We start from the raw sequence: 20,583 nt of genomic DNA, 5'->3' as shown, positions 1-20,583 counted from the left end.
TGCTAATGACAGATTAATTATGCTTAATAGATTTATCTTGAAGTTTCCTGACGAGTTATGTAATTTGTTTTTTTATTAGTTTCTAAAAAACCCTCCCGACATCCTTCCGACACATTCGATGTGACACCCAAAAAATTTTCATTGCCAATCTAAACAGGCCCTTAGAGGGGACTGCATCTAGTCCGATACGCTATCGGGCTATATCAGAATTGATGCATCGGTTTGCTCACATCTGGGCAGCAGCCACTTGGTCTGCTAGTGCACCCAACGCTGTGGGCCAGCCACCGCCAGCCAAGGTTGATCCTGATCAATGTCGTGAGGAGACGAGAAGATCGACACAATAAGGCTCCTAAGGGCAGTCTTAATGGGTATTTATGGTGGTTTCTATCTCTATTAAATGAGATGCCACCTAATCAAAAATGCTGACATGGCAGATCAATAAATGAGGAAAAAGAAGCAAAACATAAGAAATCGTTTCTTCATCAGGAAACGAAGTCTTCCCTCGTCCCGATGCACAAAGAAACGGTGAAATCCCCGTTGGGAAGAAACCACCCGTTTCTATACGCACCCGCCCTTGCTCCCATGCCGGCCGCACTGCCCGCGACGCCAGCCCCGTTCGCCCATGCCGCTGTGGAGGTCGTCGCAGCAGCCGCGCCCGTGCGCCCCCCAGCGCTGCCACGCACTGCCATGGGAGTTCGCCGTACTCGCCTCGTTCGAGCGTGTTGCAGCGCTGGCCCAAGCCCCCGATGGACATGGACATGGACGGCCCCAAGCCCCCGATAGGGATGGACGAGAACGGCGGCGTCGACGGCCTGCCAAGCGACTCGCGCTCGCCGGTCGCCACCGCTGCCTTCGCTCGCGCAGCGCTTTGACGCGCTGGCCGCGCACGCATCTCATCCGCGCACGTGGCCATCCAAAGCGAGCAGCGAGGTGTTGGCCGACGCGTTGGGCATGAGCAGACGAGCATGCAGCTTTCCGTGGCAAGCATGCAGCCTTCCGTGCCGAGGTGGACACCGGCTGTGAGGCTCCTCCAGGCCCTCGCCTGCTGCACAAGCTTATCCATGGTGAGCATGAGCTCACGCCTCGTGCTCAGAGTGAGGATGAGGATAGATTTGAGAGAGAGAAAGCAAAAAACAAAAGTAGCACATTTATTAAGCTAAGAAACTTCCATTGTGTGGAATAGTTTCTATTGATAGTTTCTTGTTAACGTGGCAGCTATGGAAAGCGTGCGTAGTTTCAACCATTGAGACTGCCCTTAGTTTCAACCATACGCGATAAAACTGGGTCTCTGATTGGTTTCACCAATTTCACTAGACATCACTTACTGGCTACGACTTGCATTCACTACGTGAAAAACTTACTAAGAGAGCGCCCCTCCCCGCACTGTAGGGGCGGTTAACATTTGAACCGCCCTTACAGTGGGTGGGCAGCGAACCAGATAGCCAGCCGCCCTTGTAGTGTTCTCTGTAGGGGCGGTTGGTGTTACCAGCCGCCCTTACAGTGGGGGAGGCACTGTAGGGGCTGGTAACACCAACCGCCCCTACAGAGGTCTGTAGCATAAGTAGCCAGCCCACTCTTCTTCCTCCCCGAGCCACTCACTTCCACTCGCAAAAAAAGGTTTGGGAGGCCTTGGGCACCTCCCTAAAATCACTCTAGGAAGGGGGGGAGGTTTTGAACTTAAATCCTTTGGTGGGGAGCTTGTTTAAGGTAAGAAAATGCTATTCCCACCCTCTAATCCATGTTTTATTGGTTGGTTAGTGAGCAATTTACATTTTGGTTTTCTCTCTCTTCCATGGAGCTTGAGCTTTGTGTTGACCAAATTAGAGCTTATCTATGATGCTATTAGTGTAGAATAGGTAGAGACACCACCTTGCACCATCAATTAGGTGATATAGCTTGATTTTATTGAAGATTAATTGTAGTTTCATGTATGGAGAGAAAAGGCATTCTAGATCTAGGGTTTCCTTTTTTTGTTTTTGTTTCATGAATTTGTAATGTGGTTGGCATGAATAGTTATTGGTAAACTAATAGTTGTTGTTAATATTAATTGTTTCTAATAATGGTAGATCATAATTGGTAAAATTAATTATGTCTAATAATCGTTTCTAACACAATTATTACTAATAATGATAGATAATAATTGTTGCTAATAATGGTAGATAATAATTGTTACTTATTAATTGTTGCTAATAATGGTAGATAATATTTGGTAATATTAATTATGTCTAATAATCGTTTCTGACACAATTATTACTAATAATGATAGCTAATAATTGTTGCTAATAATGGTAGATAATAATTGTTACTTATTAATTGTTGCTAATAATGGTAGATAATAATTGGTAATATTAATTATGTCTAATAATCGTTTCTAACACAATTATTACTAATAATGATAGCTAATAATTGTTGCTAATAATTGTAGATAATAATTGTTACTTATTAATTGTTGCTAATAATGGTAGATAATAATTGGTACTTATTAATTGTTGCTAATAATGGTAGATAATAATTGTTACTTATTAATTGTTGCTAATAATGGTAGATAATAATTGTTACTTATTAATTGTTGCTAATAATGGTAGATAATAATTGGTACTATTAATTATGTCTAATAATCATTTCTAACACAATTATTGTTAATAATGATAGCTACTAATTGTTGCTAATAATTGTAGATAATAATTGTTACTTATTAATTGTTGCTAATAATTATTCTCAACTAATTAATTTTTTTATTTATGTAAAGATGGAGAATAGGGTACTTGGATGTATGGTTTGCCAAGGTACTCACAAGCCTATGCTGATGAGGTGGACAAATTTATTACAATCGCAGTGAATCATGCAAAGACGTTGTCAACAGGAAATAATTGTTCAGTTATTTGTCCCTGTAAAGATTGCAAGAACCACTTAGCAACTTATGATGTGGAAATCATCAGATCACATCTGATTAGGCGAGGATTTGTCCCGAACTACACAGTATGGCTTCATCATGGTGAAGTAATGTTTCTTGATGGCAACGATGATGACCAAGAAGACGATGTTGAAGAAGGCCAATTGTTGTCCCAATACGCAGACATGTTTGAAGCACAAATGCAACATGATTCAGCAAATGAACAAGCACGTGGTGATGATGCCGGTGGTGTCGACAATAATGATGGGGATGTTGGTGGTGTTGACAATAATGATGTTGGAGCATGTGAGGGGGATGCAGAAAACTTTGACAACTTAGAGGAAATGCTTCGGGCCATTGGACCAGAAATACTACAACAGAAGAAGGGTCTAGAAAATCTAGAGCGGGTGAAAACAGCATCAAAGGAGACTGTGTATGGTGTTGAGAAGGGTTGTCCAACACATTGGACACTGCTCCGTTTTGTGCTTGAGCTACTCATCCTGAAGGCTAAGTACGGCTGGTCAAACTGCAGTTTTGACGATCTGTTGCATCTTCTGTCATCTGTGCTGCCACTGCCGAACTTAGTTCCCTCCAACACATACCATGCTAAGAAGGTCATAAGTCCATTGACAATGGGTGTTGAAAAGATCCATGCATGTCCCAACCATTGTATCCTTTTTCGTGGTGAAACGTTCGAAGGTCTGGATAAATGTCCTCGTTGTGGGGCAAGTCGGTACAAGGACAATGACCTTTACAGTGGCGGAGAAGCCTCCACCGGGAACAAGAGGAGTAAGAAGGGTTCCAAAAAGGTGGTACAAGAATCTCGACCTCCAGAGGACACCCCATTAGGCAACGACGCAAACAAGAGAAAAATTCTTGCCTTGGTAATGTGGTATCTGCCAGTGACCGACCGCTTGAGGCGTATTTTCCTGAACCCTAAGGAAGTCGCGCTCATGACATGGTGGGACGATGAGCGCAAGGTCGATGACGATGTGATTGCACACCCGGCCGATGGCAGTCAGTGGCAGGACTTCGATAATAACAACCCACTGTTCAGTTCGGACCCAAGGAATGTACGGTTTGCCTTGAGCACCGATGGAATGAATCCCTTCAACGAGAGGACAAGCAACCATAGCACTTGGCCAGTGATCTTGACCATGTACAACATCCCAACTTGGTTGTGTCAGAAGAGAAAGTATCTTTTCCTCACTGTTCTTGTTTCTGGCCCTCAGCAACCAGGCTTTGATATGGACGTGTTCCTCGAGCCTGTGATGGAAGAATTCGAGAAACTATGGAGGACAGGGGAGCTGATGTATGATGCTTTCCAAAAGGAGACCTTCACATTAAGAGCAATAATATTTGTGACCATCAACGACCACCCTGCATTGTTTGCCTTGTCTGGACAAATCAAAGGCAAGACAGGATGCTTAGTCTGTCTGGATGATACTAAATGGGTGTACCTAGATGGATCTAAGAAGACTGTTTACATCAGGAATCGTCGCTTTTTAAAGCAAGGTCACAAGTACCGCAGCAAAGTGTACTTAAAGTATTTTGGCAACATCCCAGAGGATGAAGATCGACCTCCGGAGAGACGTCATGATGGACAATATGTGTTCCAAATGGTGAAAAATATAAGCGTCATCTATGGAAAGAAGAAAATGGATGGAACACCTAGAGATAGAAGCACACCTCCTATTGAAGGCGTGCCTTTTAAGAAAAAGTCAATCTTCTTTCAGTATCTTGAATATTGGCCACAATTGGAGGTCCCCCATGCCATTGATGCTATGCATGTGCAGAAGAATGTCTTTGAGAGTCTCATCGCTACCTTGATGGACACACCAAAGTCAAAGGATAGTCTCAAAGCAAGGAGAGACATGGAGCAGCTACATGTGATGCCAGAGCTTCACCCGGTACTTGAGACAAAAACTGGAAAATACACCCTACCCGCGGCTAGCTACAACCTGGACCTAGAAGAGAGGAGAGGTTTATGCACTTCTGTGAAGGGGATCAAAGTCCCGACTGGGTTTTCGGCAAACCCGAAGAAGCTAGTGTCGATGAAGGACCTATCATTTCCACACTGCAAGGCTCACGATTGTCATATGATGCTGACGGTGTTCCTACCAATCGCAATAAGGGCTATCAAGCCAGAGTTTTTGAAGATGGCTATCACCCGCATGTGCTACTTCTGGTCGAAGATCTCACAGAAGAAGATTAGCAAGACAGAGCTGAGTGACCTACATGATTTTGTCGTAGAGACACAAAACCAACTAGAGATGTGTTTACCTCCCGCTTTCTTCGACCCTATGGTACATCTCATGATTCACATGGTTCATCAGATACAGGCGTTGGGCCCTTGCTACTTGCATGAAATGTGGTCGTATGAGCGGTTCATGTCGGTTCTAAGTCGATATGTGCATAATCGTGCATACCCAGAGGGCTCTATGATAGAGGGCTATAGTAGTGAAGAAGTCATCGAGTGCTGTCAAGAGTACCTAAAAGTACAGAGAGGGATTGGTATTCCTGATTCTCACTACAAGGGTAGGCTGGCCGGGAAGGGCACAAATGGTAGAAAAATCTTCATCGACAATGAATACGCTGAAGTGAGTCGGGCGCACTACGCTGTCTTGGTGAGCACAAAATTGATGGAACCATATATTGATGAACACATGGAGATCATCCAATCAGAGAGAAATGGTCGTACAGGTGATTGGGTCATGAAACAACACAAGCAACGCCTAACTTCATGGTTGAAGGACCAAAACATACAGCCTGGAGAAACCATAGATTCTATTACCATCAGTAAGTTGGCAGCGGGGCCATCAAGACAGGTGACATCTTGGAGTTCTTATGAGATCAATGGGTACACATACTATACCCACGCAAAGGATAGTAAATGTGTGAACCAAAACAGTGGTGTTCGAGCAGTGGCTATCGGCGCAGGGGGACAAAAGATCGACTACTTTGGCATAATTGAAGATATATGGGAACTTGACTATGGAACTGAGGCACTAAATGTGGCCCTATTTCGATGTCGCTGGATCAAGCAACATGAATTCAATGAAATCGGATTGAGGGTCGTGGACCTTCACAACATAGGCTACCAGGATGATCCATGGGTCCTTGCTTCACATGTTACACAGGTTTTCTATATGACCGACCCGCTCAGCATTGTCCCCCCAAAGAAGAAACCTAAGCATGTGGTTATCCCTGGAAAACAACACATTATCGAAGTTGATGGCGTTGATGATGTTGAAGCCTACAATAAGTGCGATCAGATGCCGCTATTCACAGACTTTATTAACAAGATCGGTGTTGTGGAAAAAAACCTACCCAAAGATGTATTGCCATGGGAACGAAAAGGTGTGAAGTGGAAAACTGTTACGGCGGCAGATACTAATAAATAGTCATTTGTATGTGTGTGAGACTTTATTTATGTATCCATGTGAGACTACATTTATGTATGTGTGTGAGACTACATTTATGTATGTGTGTGAGACTACATTTATGTATGTGAGTAAATGACCTCAAATGAAAAACTTTTCAATACAAGGTAGATAGAGCTCATCAAGATACACATTTCATACATAGGACATTTTTGCATTTGAGAAAGTGTTTGTAAACTCTAGTCACAAAGGCTTGAATCACACATAGACTTTATGAAACTACATGCGGGACTTGTGGATTTAGAACTGCACTTTCTTAACGCTTTGTCAAATACAAAAATGTCCTATATATAAAATGTACATATTGATGAGTGGAACAAAGTTGCTATTCATGACTTTTGGAGTTGGGGCCGTCTAGGGTCCTGAAAACGTGCGTGTAGGAGTCAAAATTGGAAATTTCAAAATTTGAGTGGTCCAAACCATCTCAGATGAAAAGTTGACCATTACACCAAATGTGCATCTTGGTAAGGGGAACAAACTTTGTATTCATGAGTTTTGCATCTGAGACCATCTCGGGTCCGGTCAAAGTGTATTTTGTCAAAAATCCAATGTTTGACTTGGTCAAACTAGGTCAAACTAGGCAACAAAAGACCTCAAATGAAAAAAAATTGAATACAACATAGTTAGATCTCATCAAGGTCTACCTTTGATACACAATACATTTTTGCATTTGGAAAAGTTACAGAAAACTCAGTTCACATGTTTTGAAAACACAAGGCGTGGCTTGGTCAAACCTGGTCAAACGAGTGAGTAAATGACCTCAAATGAAAAACTTTTGAATACAAGGTAGATAGAGCTCATCAAGATACACATTTCATACATAGGACATTTTTGCATTTGAGAAAGTGTTTGTAAACTCTAGTCACAAATGCTTGAATCACACATAGACTTTATGAAACTACATGCGGGACTTGTGGATTTAGAACTGCACTTTCTTAACGCTTTGTCAAATGCAAAAATGTCCTATATATAAAATGTAGATCTTGATGAGTGGAACAAAGTTGCTATTCATGACTTTTGGAGTTGGGGCCGTCTAGGGTCCCGAAAACGTGCGTGTAGGAGTCAAAATTGGAAATTTCAAAATTTGAGTGGTCCAAACCATCTCAGATGAAAAGTTGACCATTACACCAAATGTGCATCTTGGTAAGGGGAACAAACTTTGTATTCATGACTTTTGCATCTGAGACCATCTCGGGTCCGGTCAAAGTGTATTTTGTCAAAAATCCAATGTTTGACTTGGTCAAACTAGGTCAAACTAGGCAACAAAAGACCTCAAATGAAAAAAAATTGAATACAACATAGTTAGATCTCATCAAGGTCTACCTTTGATACACAATATATTTTTGCATTTGGAAAAGTTACAGAAAACTCAGTTCACATGTTTTGAAAACACAAGGCGTGGCTTGGTCAAACCTGGTCAAACGAGTGAGTAAATGACCTCAAATGAAAAACTTTTGAATACAAGGTAGATAGAGCTCATCAAGATACACATTTCATACATAGGACATTTTTGCATTTGAGAAAGTGTTTGTAAACTCTAGTCACAAAGGCTTGAATCACATATAGACTTTATGAAATTACATGCGGGACTTGTGGATTTAGAACTGCACTTTCTTAACGCTTTGTCAAATGCAAAAATGTCCTATATATAAAATGTAGATCTTGATGAGTGGAACAAAGTTGCTATTCATGACTTTTGGAGTTGGGGCCGTCTAGGGTCCCGAAAACGTGCGTGTAGGAGTCAAAATTGGAAATTTCAAAATTTGAGTGGTCCAAACCATCTCAGATGAAAAGTTGACCATTACACCAAATGTGCATCTTGATAAGGGGAACAAACTTTGTATTCATGACTTTTACATCTGAGACCATCTCGGGTCCGGTCAAAGTGTATTTTGTCAAAAATCCAATGTTTGACTTGGTCAAACTAGGTCAAACTAGGCAACAAAAGACCTCAAATGAAAATCCAATGTTTGAAAATTTATCCAATGTTTTATTCAAAATGTTCAAATGAAAACTGTTTCAAATAATTCAAATTTACATAAATCTGAATTTTATTTCTAAAAACATTTGATTTTTATATTTTTAAAAAACATGGAATTGTTTAAAATTTTACACTTCATATAGATAAATCAATCAAAAATACAGTAGTTTAGTTTTATTTTATAAATATATTTTGAAGGTTAAGTATAAACTGTATGATAGTTTAAATTTATTTTATTTTAGAAAAAATAAAAATTTGTAATTAACCACTGTAAGGGCGGTTCTAGACCTCAACCGCCCTTACAGTGTTCGTGCCCTAAGTATATAGTGGCCGGCTGAGGGGAGGCCCATTCGGCTAAGTCGTGGGCGTGACTCTTCCTCTTGACGCCGCCGCCAGGCTGCCAAACTGGCCCGCCTGCGCCGCCGCAGCCACCCCTCGAGCTCTCCTCCCCCTCCACCTTCGCCGTGTGCTCCGACTCCTCCACCCCTTGAGCTCTCCTCCCCCTCCCCCTTCGCCAGTGCGCGTGCCACGCCACCGGTCCGCTACCGGGAACCCTAGGTCACCCGGTCGGAACCCTAGCCGCCACCGGGAACCCTAGGCCACCCTAGCCGCCACCGCTACGAGTTGGGGACCTCCGTCGTCCCTCTTCTTGGCGACCTGCTCCGTCCGCTCCGTCCGCGACCTTGGCGACCTGCTCCGTCCGCCACCCGACCGCGACCTGCTCCGTCCGCGAACTGCTCCGACGCCACTGGTGGGCCGAAGCTCCACGCGTGGCCGCCTGCTAGGAACCCTAGCCGCCACCCGTCCGCGACTTTCTCTCCTTCTCCTCCAAAGGTACCGCCCCCTCCTCTCTTTGAGTCCTAATTAGATTTGTGTGATATTATGTCTTTGTTGTGTGCTTGGATCGATGATTGGGGGTGGGGGCTTAATTAATCATGTTCAGATTGATAGCACGCAATAGGGTTCATCAGCTGCCGTGATTGGGGGTTGGGGCACGTTTTGTACTGTTTATAAAATAGATCGTGAACATGAATATTCTAGTGTGCACATTCTAGTTCATTCCAATGGTGGCGTGTGCTAGACATTAGCACACTGAGCTTTTTTTTTCAATACTTTGTGTTCAATGCCAGACAAAATTTGTTGTACCTAGAACTGCCTCTGTTACCCACAGACCACATAAAGTTTGTTGTAGTCTGCATATGATCTGCACTGGTAGATCTAAGATGCTGCTGGGGATGTTTTATTCCATTGAACACTAAGGCAAAAAGTAATTCATGGGGTCAAATCTTGGTCTGTAGATTGTGCAGGAGTTGTTAGTTTTAATTTACTGATTAACCAACCTGCATCTTAGTATGTAGGAACCAATATATATACAGCAGAAATTAGTTTCTGCAGACCGTCGTTTTTGTTCAATAGCACAAATCGCAGATTGAGTTAATATCAATCTTTTGTGGTATATATAACATAATGGTTTATAAATAAAGAAAATAGATGTTTGAGAAAAAAAAGAAATTTGATCCCAATAAAAATCTTTCTGAGTATTTTATCAATGTAAACATTACCTTCTAGATGAAGTAGAAAATGAGGATTAAACTGACATGCACATCATGGTACTATTTTCAAAATTCAGATCAGATCACACAGTTGCACCTATAGTGCTACAAAGATCAATAGAAAGTATGGCTAAAATGTGCACGCATAGGTTCTTCAAAGACCAGAATCAGTCCACAAGCTTGACCACTGATCGAGCGAATACTAAATAGTCAGCACCAGCATACCATGTATCACCATTAACTTTAGCTGGCTTGTTGATCAGTCATATGTTCAACAACCTACATCAACGTTTATCTGAAAATGAATAGTATGATAAACAAAGATAGTCCCTCTTGATTAGTACTTGCTGTCTACTATCTCTTGATTAGTACTTACTGTTGTTTATATAGCAGGCTGCTTATATGCCACTCCTCTGTACTACTATTTGTGGTGGCTTACTAGCATAATTTTGAATTGATGACATTTTTAGAACTGTGCTCCTCTATACTACTACTATACTCTCTCTCCTCTACTATTGTTTTGCCGATGATGAAATTGTCTAATTCAATACATTATCTTAGAATATGAGCTGATGATCCAAAACTTATGAGTAACTTGGCATCATTACTAGCCGCCTCTATAGTGCCTTCTTATCTGTTTTTGATGCCTTGATGCTCCAAGTTCTTGATCAAATGATGCTAGACATGTTTCTGAGGCCTTTTAAAACCTTTCCCTCTCCTCACCTCTCCTTCCTCTCTGCTCCTTCTATCTCTCTTCTATTTTCTACTCTCATCCTCTCTCCAACACTACGACACTAGTCTACTACTAGTGCTAGCTGCTGCTCTACTCTAGTACTCTAGTACTACACTACTGTTGGGGCTTACTGTAATCCTACTACTACTGCTGTTGTGCCCAACTCTACTACTACCCTCTCTATGACAGTTTTATAAACTGTGCTCCTCTATACTACTACTACTCTCCTCTTCTATTTTTCTTCTCTCCTTTGTTTTGCCGATGATGAGATTGTCTAAGTCCATTCATTATATGGAATATGAGCTGATGATCAAGAACTTGTGAGGAACTTGGCATCGTTACCAGCGGCCCCTATATGACCTCATCTTCTCTATTAAGATGCCTTTATGCTCCAAGTTCATGATCAAATGATGATTGGCATGGTACTGAGGCCTTTACTACTTGTACTACTTTTTTTTCAAAATTTCTTGCTCGATGATACAAAAGGTGTAGTGAGACACAATGACAGTCAAATACCCATAGCTTCTCCTAGACCGAAAGCTTCGGCGGGAAACTAGTCTCGAATGGAGTGCCATTGGATACTAGCCTCCCCCCGAGGTTTTCGGTCTTGTAGTGCAAATGGGTTTTCTCTTAACCTATTACTGACTGTCATATAAGTCTATGATCTATGATCACCACAGAGCAGCGGATGGCTCTATAAAGCAGCAACCCGCTAATTTGAGAGCACATGAGTTTCTTCTTCTTTTACTACTGTAGTTACCGATTACTAATTTGTCTCCTTTGTCTGTTCTCTCTCCTATCTTCTCCTCTCATCTGCTGCTGCTACTACTAAAGCACTGCTGCTCTCTCTTCTCCTCTCTTCAACCTACTTTGATGTTTTGATGCCTTGATGCTCCAAGTTCTTGATCAAATGATGGTAGACATGTTTGTAAGGCCTTTTTTAAACCTTTCCCTCTCCTCACCTCTACTTCCTCTCTGCTCTTTCTATCTCTCTTCTATTTTCTACTCTCATCCTCTCTCCAACACTACTGCACTAGTCTACTACTAGTCCTAGCTGCTGCTCTACTCTAGTACTCTACTAGTACTACACTACTGTTGGGGCTTACTGTCATTTTAATTTGTGGCTTACTGTAATCCTACTACTACTGCTGTTGTGCTCCAACTCTACTACTACTGCACTAGTATACTACTAGTGCTAGCTGCTGCTCTACTCTAGTCCTAATTCTACTACTCTTCTCTCCTACTTCTATGATTTTTCTTCTCTCCTTTGTTTTGCCATGATGAGATTGTCTAAGTCCATTCATTATTTGGAATATGAGCTGATGATCAAGAACTTGTGAGGAACTTGGCATCGTTACCAAATGATGATTGACATGGTACTGAGGCCTTCTCTGTTTTGATGCCTTCTTCTTTATTTTGATGCCTTGATGTTCCAAGTTCATGATCAAATGATGGTAGACATGTTTCTGAGGCCTTTTTTAAACACTACTACTACTACTACTACTACTACTACTACTACTACTACTACTACTACTACTACTACTACTACTACTACTACTACTACTACTACTACTACTACTACTACTACTACTACTACTACTACTACTACTACTACTACTACTACTACTACTACTACTACTACTACTACTACTACTCTCTCTTCTCCTCTCTTCAACCTACTACTACTACTAAAGCACTGCTGCTACTACTACTAAAGCACTGCTGCTGCTACTACTACTGCTAGTGCTGCTGCTGCTGCTGCTGCTGCTACTACTACTAAAGCACTGCTGCTCTCTCTTCTCCTCTCTTCAACCTACTACTACTACTACTACTACTACTACTACTACTACTACTACTACTAAAGCACTGCTGCTACTACTACTACTAAAGCACTGCTGCTGCTGCTGCTGCTACTACTACTAATGCTGCTGCTGCTACTACTACTACTACTACTACTACTAAAGCACACTTTATTCCTTTCATCTGTTAGAACAAATCACGAAATGACACGGACAACAAGCAATGCAGCCCGATCCAACGAACATGAAGAGCACCCTAGCCCTAGAGAGCAAGAAATACATGATCAGTTTTCTCAGGAACAGTTTGATGAAGAAGTGGGCAATGGTGTAGCATTTATGCTTACTCAGGAGGAGTCTGGCGAGGAGCAAGGTGGAGAAGCGGGAAGAGAAGAGCCTGATGAAGGATCTAGCAAGGACGATGACTCAACCTCGGGATATGAAAGTCCTGAGGATCCACACCCATGTGAACCTAGACGGAAGCCAACGACGGATGAGTTGGACAAGGACTTTGACCCAAACGAGAAGGTAGGGATATGAAGGTCACTTAAAAAATCATAAATTTTGGTAACGATATGGCTGTGTTACCTCTACTAACACTTTCACCTGTTGTTTATACAGGTCCCTCCTAAACCTCCAAAAAGACCACGTCGGCGTCCGGCACGTTTCGCCGGACACGACGGGGCAAGGGAAAGGAGGGCAGAGGCAACAGGCACAGAGACTACGATTGTGGCCTCTGCTCCGCAACCTGAAGGCACAACCTCGGCCTCGACTACCAAAGTGAAAAGGAAAGGAGGGGTCAGAAAGCCAAACCACTATCCAAATGCAAAAATGGTTTATGTGATTGATGAGGTTGGGGAAGAAGGGCAGATCCTTAAGCCAAAGGAGTTCCAATCAAAATTCCGCAATGCAATTGGGGCCCTAGTCAGAGACAAGTTGAACCCATCAATCCGTAATTGGCACGACTATCCAGAGGACATAAAGGATGACCTATGGAAAAACCGTCTGTTGGTCAATTTTAATTTTAGGATTCCGGCAGAGAAGCTACCCCCAGTAAGACGACGTGCTATGAAGATGATGGGAGAATCCTTCCGACGTTGGAGGAATGAGCTGAACACCGAGTACATCAAAAAGGGGTTAACTCCGTACCATAAGTATGGACACATCACTCCTGCTATCTGGGCGTTGCTCGTGGCTGAGAAGACTGCACCAGAATCTTTGGCCTTAAGTGAAAAGAACAGCTTGCAGGCGAAGAAGAACATCCACCACCCTCATCTAGGCCCCGGTGGCTACGAGGGAAAGGAAGAGATGTTTAGAAAGATGGAAGAGGAGGCCGTAGCTTCTGGGAATACAAAAGTAATGAAATTGAAGCCACGCACCAAGCGTTGGCTCTTTGCAAGGAATCTTGAAGAATCAGGCAGCAGTCTGAAATTTGCCAAGCCAGAGACCGAGGAGGCAGTGTCAAGGATAATGAAATATTCTGAAGACATCGAGAAGGGCTCATTCACTCCTTCTAGAGAGAAGGACGAGCTTAGCCTTGGCTTGGGAAACCCCAAGCACCCAGGCCGTGTCAGGGGTTTAGGGAAACATAAGACATGGAAGGAAGGATTTCGAGAGGATGTGGAGATGTACAAGAAACATGGTAGAAACTGGGAGGTGAGTCTTGCCACCCTAGTGAAGACCCTAGTTGCCAAGGAACTACAGGAGCAAGGACTCTCTACTGAGCGACGGTCACAAATGGAGCCGCCTAGGGATTTGGTTCTAGTTGGTAGCCCTCCAAATGTTCAAAGCAGCCAAGGTTCCAATGCAGCCTCCGCCTCAGTCGATCACATACGGGTGCCAACTCGTTGCATCCTGTTGATTCCCATCGGTAGGGGACAGGAGATGGCTGAGGTGGCAACGGGTCTGGCACATCCTCCAATTCCAAGCGACATCTGGCACCATAAACCGGTCCCGGCCGACTATAGTAAGGTTGAGGTGCATACCGTGAATCCCGAGTACGCGAAGCATAAGATTGAACACCCAACTAGCGAGGGGATTCGTGAGCTTGGACTACTCATGAAACAGTTCATCCTCTGGTACAAAAAGGATATTGTGTTGAATGTTTCCTCGCCAACTCCAAGTGATGTACACCTGGAGAGAGTCCACCTTGAGGATGGAGCGGTGTATTCACCGTCTCATGAGGACCACTTGATGCATGAGAGGGTACCGGCTTCTCCAACCGCTGGTGAGCAAGGGGTCGAGCCAGGGCATGATGAGACGCCACATGAGCCTCAAATAGGTGAACCTTCTGTAGCTCGTGCGGAGCCAGAGCATGAGATGCCACATGTGCCTCAGAGTCCGCAACCTTCTACAGCTCGTGCCGAGCCAAAGCGTGACGAGACACCACATGTTCCTCATAGCCCAAAACCTTCTACAACTCGTGCCGAGTCAGAGCATGACGAGACAGCACATGTGCCTCCTAAGCCACAACATTCTCCAGCTCGCCCCGAGCAAGGCCATGATGAGATGACACAGACTTTTCAACAAGCACCGCCGACACATGAAGAACTACTCCCTCTAGTATGTGAAGCTCGTGAAAAGATCCCCATCATGATAAGGTCGACAGGGTCAAAATCTTTTGTGGATATGAATGTCTCGGGTATGTACAAGTGGTATGCTCATGACCAGTTCAAGCCTGAGAACCAAGGCCCGAACAAATTTGCCTACAGGATGCCCACTGACACCTCAGACTACACAACGATAACAAAGTATCCAGATGTTGAAACTATCAAGTGGTCAAAGGATTGCCCGAAAGAATATGTAAAAGGCAAACGTTTCCTACCAAACCGGGTCTTGTGTAAGATGCCATATGGAATGAGAAGGTTCCATGATTGGTACTACTTGCATGTTTCACGTACAGAATTGAATGTGTTGGAAGCAGTAATACCTGCTCGCACATTTGGAGGCCCTGCTTCGGGTATTGCCTTTGACTTCAGCGACATCCAATCATGCTTTCACCTTAGTTCAATGTCGATGAATCTGATTCGCACTTGGTGCCTGTAAGTCCTCTTCCTCTTGATATGATTTGAAAGTAACCTAGTTGGATTTTGCTAAAACTAACTTACGTCATGATTTTTAGAATGCAAGCAAACTTTATGAAATCTACACGCTCAACGAAAGCCGGGTATGTAGACCCTATGCCTATAGCACAAATAAATTTTAATTACCCATCGAGATGGGAATTGGATGCGCCACAGCTAGCTGCTGGAGGGACGTTGGCGGAGAAAGAAAAGATCCGTGCGGCCAAAATAAGAGAAGAGTCTCTTAAGGTTGCGGCGTGGATTGCCGTATGTTTAAAGAATCTCCAACACTTCGAAACAATATGGATTCCATACCACTTCAAGTAAGTTCGATTAATTGTATACTTAACGATTGTTCGGTTTATCTTATTTTGATGCAAAGGTACTTATGTGTTTATTTAAAATTGTTGTAGCAATCACTGGATAGTCATAGGTCTCGATGTCGGGATGAACATGGCATGGATTTGTGATTCTGCAGATTTTGACCCTCACACATATAAAGACTTCATGTCAATTCTCATTACGTAAGCAAATTTGTAATCCTAGTAACCTTATATGATTCACTTTAATATCGACTTCTCCATACTACAAGTCACATCGATTTTTATTCAAACAGGGCATTCAGGGCCTATGTCAAGAATCACAAAGGAAGGCATGATCCAGGTCTGGGGAGCCACTTGCGTTTTAAATCTCTATGTTCGGTAAGTGCGACTTAGTTTGGCATAAAATTACTAATTTTTTCAGTACTTATACTTGACACATCTCCATTTGCAAATTAAAACAAAGTTTCCCAAGCAAAGGCCAGGGAGTCTGCATTGTGGATACTATGTATGTGCTTTCATCAGTAACACAAAAGGCTACAGGAGACACCCTGAATTGGTAAGTTTGAATCTCTTAGTGGGTTGTAGTATGAAAACATAGTATTTCTCACTTAGCTTTGCAATCTCTTCTTTACACTAGACCTAAACTTGTCTTTTACGATCTTGTAGTGGAAAGAAGAAAAAGGACTAAAAAGGGATGTCTACAGGGATGATGACCTCTTAGAGATTGTTGGTGACCTTTGCAACTTTATAATGAACCATGTTGTTTATTACAAAGGTGATTACCATAACCCACAGTCCGACTTAGGTAGCAATCCTCTTTACCAGCACCTCCGTCAGTGGGATAGGCTATGTCTAGGTCGTTGATTACATGTGAACTTGTTGGAATGGACTGTGATCGATTTGTATTAGTACCTGAAAAATTTCGGACTCTTTTGGATGGATTTGGACATGGAAACATTTTGGACTTGAAATGTGGTGCTGTGTATATGTATGGATATTTATGTTGTGAATCTGTGATGTTGAGAATCTGATTATATATGTATATATGTATGTGGTGCTGTGCTGTGCTGTCAACTCGATTATAGTAATTTTTATTTTTTTTCTGAAAAATAACTGTAGGGGCGGTTCTAGATAGAGCCGCCATTGCAAATGCAGACAATAGAGGCGGCTGAGACACAAGCCGCCCTTACTAAGGCTCACTATAAGGACGGCTGGAAGCACCAACCGCTCTTACAGTAGGCCACTGTAAGGGCGGCTGTTGTTTCCAATCGCCCTTACAGTGGGCCACTGTAAGGGCGGCTGGTGTTGAACCGCCCTTACAGTGAATTCCACTGTAAGAGCGTTTGCATAAGGGCGGCTGGGCCAGCCGCCCTTACAGAGCTTATTTAGCCGCCCCTGCAGTACTTGACTGTAGTAGTGATTCAAAGTGCATAGCTAATTGGTGGTTAATATCGCTCCTTTGTGAGGAACAAGGGACACTAACAGGCACAGATGCCCATGAGCTGAGAGGATTTGAGGTAGCGACGACACAAGACGTGGAGAATATCTGGCTACTAAATTATCTAGTGTTAACAATATATTTTCTCTAAAAAAGGATCGAATAAAGGACTTGTAGTTGTCATACTGCTTACCATTATCATGTACTCCGTACTAGTACTTTCTCTCCTATGTACTGAGGGCTTGTTTGTCATAAGTCAACATCTTCTCAGCTTTAGCATGAAAAACAACTCTTCCGGTAGAGTTGAAACTGTTTTCAAGAAACCATTTGGTAAACAACACTTCTTCTAGTGAATAAAAAGGATAAGAGACGCGGTATTGAAATATGCAATTGCTCTTCTAAATAAATAATGAATGGGATCTGCAAGCGCACAGATTAATACCGATGCAGCATTTTAACCGGGAAGTATTCCAGGTATCGTTATTTATATTTTTACCACTGGGAAGGGATTAGCGATCATCACTATTGATTACAGAATAGAATATGAGATTGAGCATCTATCATTGCATGTATAATTGAGAACATTATATCTAACTCTTCATACAGGGATAAGTGTCACACAAAAGATATATGAAATAATAATAGTGACAAGGATAACTAATCTGATCTAGCCACATAATAAATATGATAAGCACCTCAATTAGATACTCTAGAAAGTCATTAGCATGGTATTAGAACGAACTACAAGAATATTCCCTAAGTTATTCTTAACTATATAGTCTAGCATATCATAGTTAGTGCAAGCATACTTAGCAATCATTGCGAGACAAGACTATGCCCATGCATAGTGATATTAGCAAGGAATATGAGAAACATAGCAATCACTCCCCTGTAATAATGTTGCTCTGCCAGCCCAATACACGAGAGGGGGACTATATAAGAATCAATGAAGCTGTCACTATCACGAACCACCCCACGATCTGGCATATTGGGTACAATCGCAGATAAATACGGTATAAGCACCACGCCTACACAATATCTATCATTTACCCATGGATCCGATGGATAAACGCTATACGATCCTAAGCATGTATATAGATCGTATCTAACTAAGCCAAGTACATAACTATGATAAACTAAGAACAATATAATCTTGAATATAAGCAAGTAGAGCAAAGTCATAAGCAATATATTGAAGTAGAACAAAGTCATATTCATAATATTGAAGAACAAAGATAATTAGAAAGCAATTAGAAACACAATTAGAGAATTACCAAGAATCCTCTTGACAGATCCGGAAACCAATCGAAGATTGACTCCTTCTAGTTCTAATCCTATGTAGCTATGCTAATCTAGATGTCTAATTGATGTGGTGGCTCTAATCTTGATCAGAGGCTTCTTCTCCCTTGATGGAACAATGAATTAGGGTTGAGAGGCTCTCTCCTCCAGGGGCCAGGGGGTCTGGTTTTATAGTCCCTCCAAGTGAATATGGGCCCTTGGATCAAACCGACATAGATTGTATGGTTTAGATTCATCCTTTAGGTCGGTGGAGAGTTCCCGCAAAGCAGAGTCCTGATTGGACTTGGACAGGGGGCGGGCGCCCAGTAGGTCAGGGCGGGCGCCCTGCCTCTGGCCCCGATTCGCCTCCGCTTCGGTCTCGTGGCTTCTGGAGTCTTCTAGATGTAAGATAATTGCGCAACACGTTAATATCTTTACGTAATCCTGACATGTGGGCCTTTCTTCCATATTTCCTGATAACCCCCTGCAGAAATAGACAAACACCAAAACTCGTGGAATTCTGTCAGATAAAACCCTAAGTCTGGATGTTGATTTCATTTGGATCCTTTTCTTTATTTATTTGATAATTAAATTTGATACTTAAGGACCGTCAACAAACTCCCCCAAGCTTACCTCTTGCTCGTCCCTGAGCAAGGATAGACTCAGCTATGGATCATAAGTAGTTGCAATATCTTTAAAAATTGACGGTACACATGCTTTTTAAATAAGATCTCATCTCTGAGTTAGAGTAAACTGTCAAGACTTAAAACTTACTTACTTTACCTTCACCATGGGACTTGTAACCGTCACTTCTATCCACAGTGGTTAAAAGATAGAACAGTCTAGCCAAGTGCCATGTCTCTTATTCTTGATCAGCTATAGCTCTGGGGTTTTTGCAGATTTTCAAATAAAACTCAGAAATTCCTTGTATGATTCTCTCAGGTCTCTCTTTTGTGGTATTTTTGGATCCTTACCAAGGCAGTGATGGTATATGCCTTCTCTCAAGATATGTGGTATTTGTGGTATGAGGCAGAGTGACATTGCCTTCTCTGTCACCCTACTCTAATAAGGCTTTAATATCTGGAGCTCATAGGTGGGAGATAAAGTATACATACTTACAAGACATTTATTGCATAGTCAAACCATGGATCCAAAGAAACAAATCAATAAGCCAAATCAAGATGTGCATGTGTGGCGAATGAGTGGTGTACGGTGATGATGGTGACAACAATGATGGAAACAATGGTGGTGGAAGTCTAATTCTACTTTGCTCTTTGAGGGGATACATACCTTCCTTGCTTTTGAAACTTTATGAGAATGAAATGATCTATCTTTTTTTTCTTTCCTCTCAGGTGGGTATCTTGCACCCCTAATTCTACTGTCGGACACTTGTCCAATTTTTACCTCTCGTCTCACTTTTCTTTTCTTTCGAGGTTCCGAGCACTTGCTCCTTTTTATTTCCTCGTATATTTTTTTTCTCTTCTTTTTCTCTCTTCTTTTTAGAGCATTCATCTCTTGAGATAATATAGCAAGTGGTAGTAACAAGATAACTTGAGCATTTATTTCACAAAGGGAAAACAGAAATATTTTTGGTTATTCTCTCCCGGATTAGGAGTAGAATATTTTTGGGTGATTCTGGAGATGGAAATGGATGGATATATGTGGATGGTACTTCCGGAGTAGAAGTAGCATATATGAGTGAACGTGCAAGTGAAATCTTGATTTAACCACATGACAAGCTCCTAAGGGTCTACACAGCTTGACCACACTCAATGCTCATAAGCAGTAAATAGTAAATGTGTGTCTCAAAGTCTAGCAAGCATGTATATATGGCTGTGGTAGGAATTTAAACTCTCATCATACAGGAACTCATCATGCAACATTTTAAAGATTTTCAAAGATAAAATTCTCCAGAATTCTAGCATCTCTAGGAACAGATAAACAGCAGCTCAACCTTCCCATATAATATCCGTTAACAACTTAGACTTCAGATCAAGTTTTCATCACACAAGTTTAGGTCTAGAGCAAGCTGTAAATTATAACAGTTATATCTAAACTTGAGAGAGAACTTAAAATGTGCAAA

General features: G+C 42.2%; 1 protein-coding gene across 1 annotated transcript; it reads left to right on the top strand.

The window, feature by feature from the left end:
• LOC110429528 lies at positions 15,311-16,192 on the top strand. The gene is made up of 4 exons (XM_021453034.1): positions 15,311-15,440; positions 15,521-15,784; positions 15,875-15,985; positions 16,078-16,192. The coding sequence occupies exons 1-4, from the start codon at positions 15,409-15,411 to the stop codon at positions 16,175-16,177; spliced, it is 507 nt and encodes a 168-aa protein (XP_021308709.1). The 5' UTR covers positions 15,311-15,408; the 3' UTR covers positions 16,178-16,192.

The sequence above is a fragment of the Sorghum bicolor genome, chromosome 1, assembly GCF_000003195.3.
Source record: "Sorghum bicolor cultivar BTx623 chromosome 1, Sorghum_bicolor_NCBIv3, whole genome shotgun sequence".
NCBI lineage: Eukaryota > Viridiplantae > Streptophyta > Magnoliopsida > Poales > Poaceae > Sorghum > Sorghum bicolor.
The sequence above is the reverse complement of the archived record's forward strand: the minus strand, read 5'-3'. Positions and strand labels throughout refer to the sequence as shown.